Consider the following 3,209-nt stretch of genomic DNA (forward strand, 5'->3'; position numbering starts at 1 on the left):
ATATATACACACACACACACACACACACACACACACACACACACACACACACACATACACACACAATAAGAATTCTATTGATACATTTTATATATCTTGGAATATACCTTGACCAAAAATATTAGAGACCTATATTTTTCATTTATTTGGAACTTTTTTATCTGTATTGTTAAGGACAATTTACAACAAATGTTATAAATTAAATTTTGAGCTAAAACTTTAAATAATAATTAATAAGATACTTAATATTTTTGGCCAAAGTTTACATATACTATTAATAATACTAATATTAATATTACTTACATAAAGAGTGATATAGTACCAAATACTCCACAAACATGGTAAGCATTTGACATTTCATCAGGATATTTTGCGTGCGCGTCTATTATAAACCACCATCCTACGAAAAACTGAAACAGCGTTTCGATAAGATTTTCAGCTATAGGAGGAAAATTAATGTGAAAAATACAAATCGTTGAAAGCATACAAAATTAATATCTACAATATCATACAATACTCCGAGACTCAATAAAAGATCAAAGAAAAGCAAGAGAGCACATCAAAAATCCTTGTTTATCGAAATATATTTACGAGAGGTATATGTGTTTGTTTATCATAGCAAAAATGTGGATGTGAAACCCATGGATTTACCAGTGTGCCTGCAAGCATCGAAATGAGCGCGTTTCTCTTTTCACCGCCCTCGAACCAGACGCAGGACGGCATCTGCATATTCTCGAAACAGGACGTCATCCTAGCCGCGGCTCTCGAAAAACGCAGGGATTCCGTTGACTTCCGCCTTACGCGGTTGGATAGATAAGCTAACCTTATAAAAGCAGTGACAGATATCAACATACACAACATATACAACGTAGTACTGAAAGGCATAGATAGCGCGGCGGTACCGAAGATCTAGAGTTCCTCTAGTAAAGCGGGAAGCACAGACTCTTGCATAATGCATAACACAGGCATAAGAAAATGATCAATCAAAATCCTTTATTTCCTTCCTTTCCACTTATAAAAGGACTCTGATTTGATTTTTTTATGTCTTATGTGCTATGCGTTATACAAAAGTCTGTCCTTTCCACTTATATATGCTTTCTACAATACAATAAGTAATTATCTAATCTAGCTTTTAAATCTTAAGCCGTAAGAAATTGACCAATCACAGTTGAATATAAGAAGAATAATTGACTATGATTGATCAATTTCTTATAAGGCTTAAGATTAAAAGCTTAGATAATGACTTATTATAGAAAGTTCATTAAGCCGATTCTACATTAATTGCAAGCCAATCGCAAGTTTGTTGTGACAGTCAATATGAAATGTTGATTTCAAAATGCAAGCTTTAGATTGGCTATCGCAACAAACTTGCGATCGGCTTGCAACTAATGTAGAATCGATTTAATGTAGAACCAGCTTTAGAGTTCAGAGATAAGATCGGAAGAACGCTATTGCTGGGTGTCGGGTACTGATCGGAAGCAACACAATCCTATAACCATGATTGACAGTCCGATTTCGCATTCGCGCCTTTTATACCATGAAACAGTTGCTCACACCAGAATTCACAGATTCACTACATCGAAAGTATTTGCAAAATGGCGGTATTTAAAGGGACTTGAAATCTGATCAATCAGGGATTGATCAATCAGAAATCAGTGTCCCTTATGATTTAACTCTTACTAGAGAGACTCTAAGAGATCACAACAGCAACGCTATAAAAATCGGTGTATATTTCCATTAGCAGCCAATGAGAAGATAGATAAATTACATGACTGCGTTCAGCGGATTCAACAGTTGAGTAAGCGCTCGCTATTAATGGATTCTTCTAGATCTAGATTTAAAGATCTAATTGGATGATCTAGAAGAATACACCAATAACAGCGAGTGTTTATTTAATTGTTATGAACGCCAAATGGAAGGCACTTTTATTTAGTTCCTTATCAATTTCTTCCATCAATGGACAACCACGTGGATTCAATTTGACGTTTCGAAGTTTCGAGGGTGAATGCTCGTTTCTTTTTTCACTTCCATTATTTATTTCTGAATCGATGACATATTTGTGATTTATTAATATGCAATTTTGGTGATGTTTTTTTTCTGATGATTTTAGGTATGGCAGTTGATCTGGGATTTGTAGAGAAATGCGAGAACTGGCAACTCGAAAGCAGATTCTTTCCCAGTAAAGCAGGCGGCAAGCCTGCTTGGCTCGATCTGAAAAATATTCCCGGTAAAGGCGACTTGGAATGCGAGTACTGTGGTGATCCCTGTGTGTTTCTCTGTCAAATCTATGCACCGTATGAAGAAGATTCCAATGCATTTCACAGAACTATCTATATCTTTGTGTGTAAGAACGCAGATTGTTGTAAACCGAATCAGAATGGGAATCTAAAGGTCTTCCGATCACAGCTAAATAGAATAAATAATTTTTATCCAGCTGAACCACCTGTGGAACAGAAGGACTGGAGAACGGATATTGGTATAGTATTGTGCTATTAAATAAGCTATTTTTCTGTAGTAACTAATAAAACTATGATTTTAATAAAAATGTACAAGTTATGATTTGTGATATTCTTTGCAGATGTATCTCAGTGGACAAAAACATGTCGCATATGTGGAATTTTAGCGCCTAATCACTGTGGCAAATGTAAAATGATCAATTATTGTTCCCGTGTTCATCAAGTATATGACTGGAAAAATGGACATAAAGATGTATGTGGTACTGAAGCAAAAAATGACAATAGTTTTCTGTTTTCTGAATACGAAATCGTGATGGAAAGCGACAACACTGCAATGGAAAATGACCAAAATGAACCTAATAGCGAAGAGAAGGAAATTGAAAAATATAATTCAATAATACAGGATGGCAAAGCTGGAACATTTCAGAATGAAGATGTTAATGATGATTTATTACAAATGGCTAACGATGAAAAGGATGAAACATTTGCAGAATTTCGTCTAAAAATAGATAATTATCCAGATCAGATTTTGAGGTATGTTGCTTTAAAAAAATTAAAAATTTATAGTCACAGCCTAATTAAAATATTTATTTGACAGATATGATAGAGGAGGAAAAGTTTTATATATTTCATCACACAGTCAGATAATGGATGTACCAAAATGTCCAGAATGCAATGGCAATAGACAGTTTGAATTTCAAGTATGTTCATTCATATATATAAATGGAATCAGGATTGTGTGTTTATTATAAA

The 3,209-nt window shown here is 34.3% G+C and overlaps 2 protein-coding genes across 2 annotated transcripts; one reads left to right on the forward strand and one right to left on the reverse strand.

Annotated features, from left to right (window-relative positions):
* Positions 1 to 299: 299 nt before the first annotated feature.
* Positions 300 to 750, reverse strand: LOC105625367 (transmembrane protein 50B). Its single transcript, XM_012206700.1, has 2 exons — positions 652 to 750; positions 300 to 410 (listed from the first exon to the last, which is right to left on the reverse strand). The coding sequence occupies exons 1-2, from the start codon at positions 748 to 750 to the stop codon at positions 300 to 302; spliced, it is 210 nt and encodes a 69-aa protein (XP_012062090.1).
* A 1,362-nt stretch (positions 751 to 2,112) lies between these two features.
* Positions 2,113 to 3,157, forward strand: LOC105625368 (programmed cell death protein 2; the record flags this gene model as incomplete). The annotated part of the gene is made up of 3 exons (XM_012206702.1): positions 2,113 to 2,476; positions 2,579 to 2,990; positions 3,055 to 3,157. Coding segments are annotated over exons 1-3 (879 nt in total), but the record flags the coding sequence as incomplete, so codon positions are not given.
* Between the last annotated feature and the right edge of the window lie 52 nt (positions 3,158 to 3,209).

Source organism: Atta cephalotes (genome assembly GCF_000143395.1).
Source record: "Atta cephalotes unplaced genomic scaffold scaffold01157, whole genome shotgun sequence".
In the NCBI taxonomy this organism is placed as follows: Eukaryota; Metazoa; Arthropoda; class Insecta; order Hymenoptera; family Formicidae; genus Atta; species Atta cephalotes.

Excerpts from the sequence above, each read along its gene's own strand:
- LOC105625367 (XM_012206700.1), bottom strand. The coding sequence starts at position 750 with ATGACGTCCTGTTTCGAGAATATGCAGATGCCGTCCTGCGTCTGGTTC. Across the intron at positions 411-651 it reads CGATGCTTGCAGGCACACTG|TTTTTCGTAGGATGGTGGTT; the intron begins GTAAATCCATGG and ends ACGCTGTTTCAG.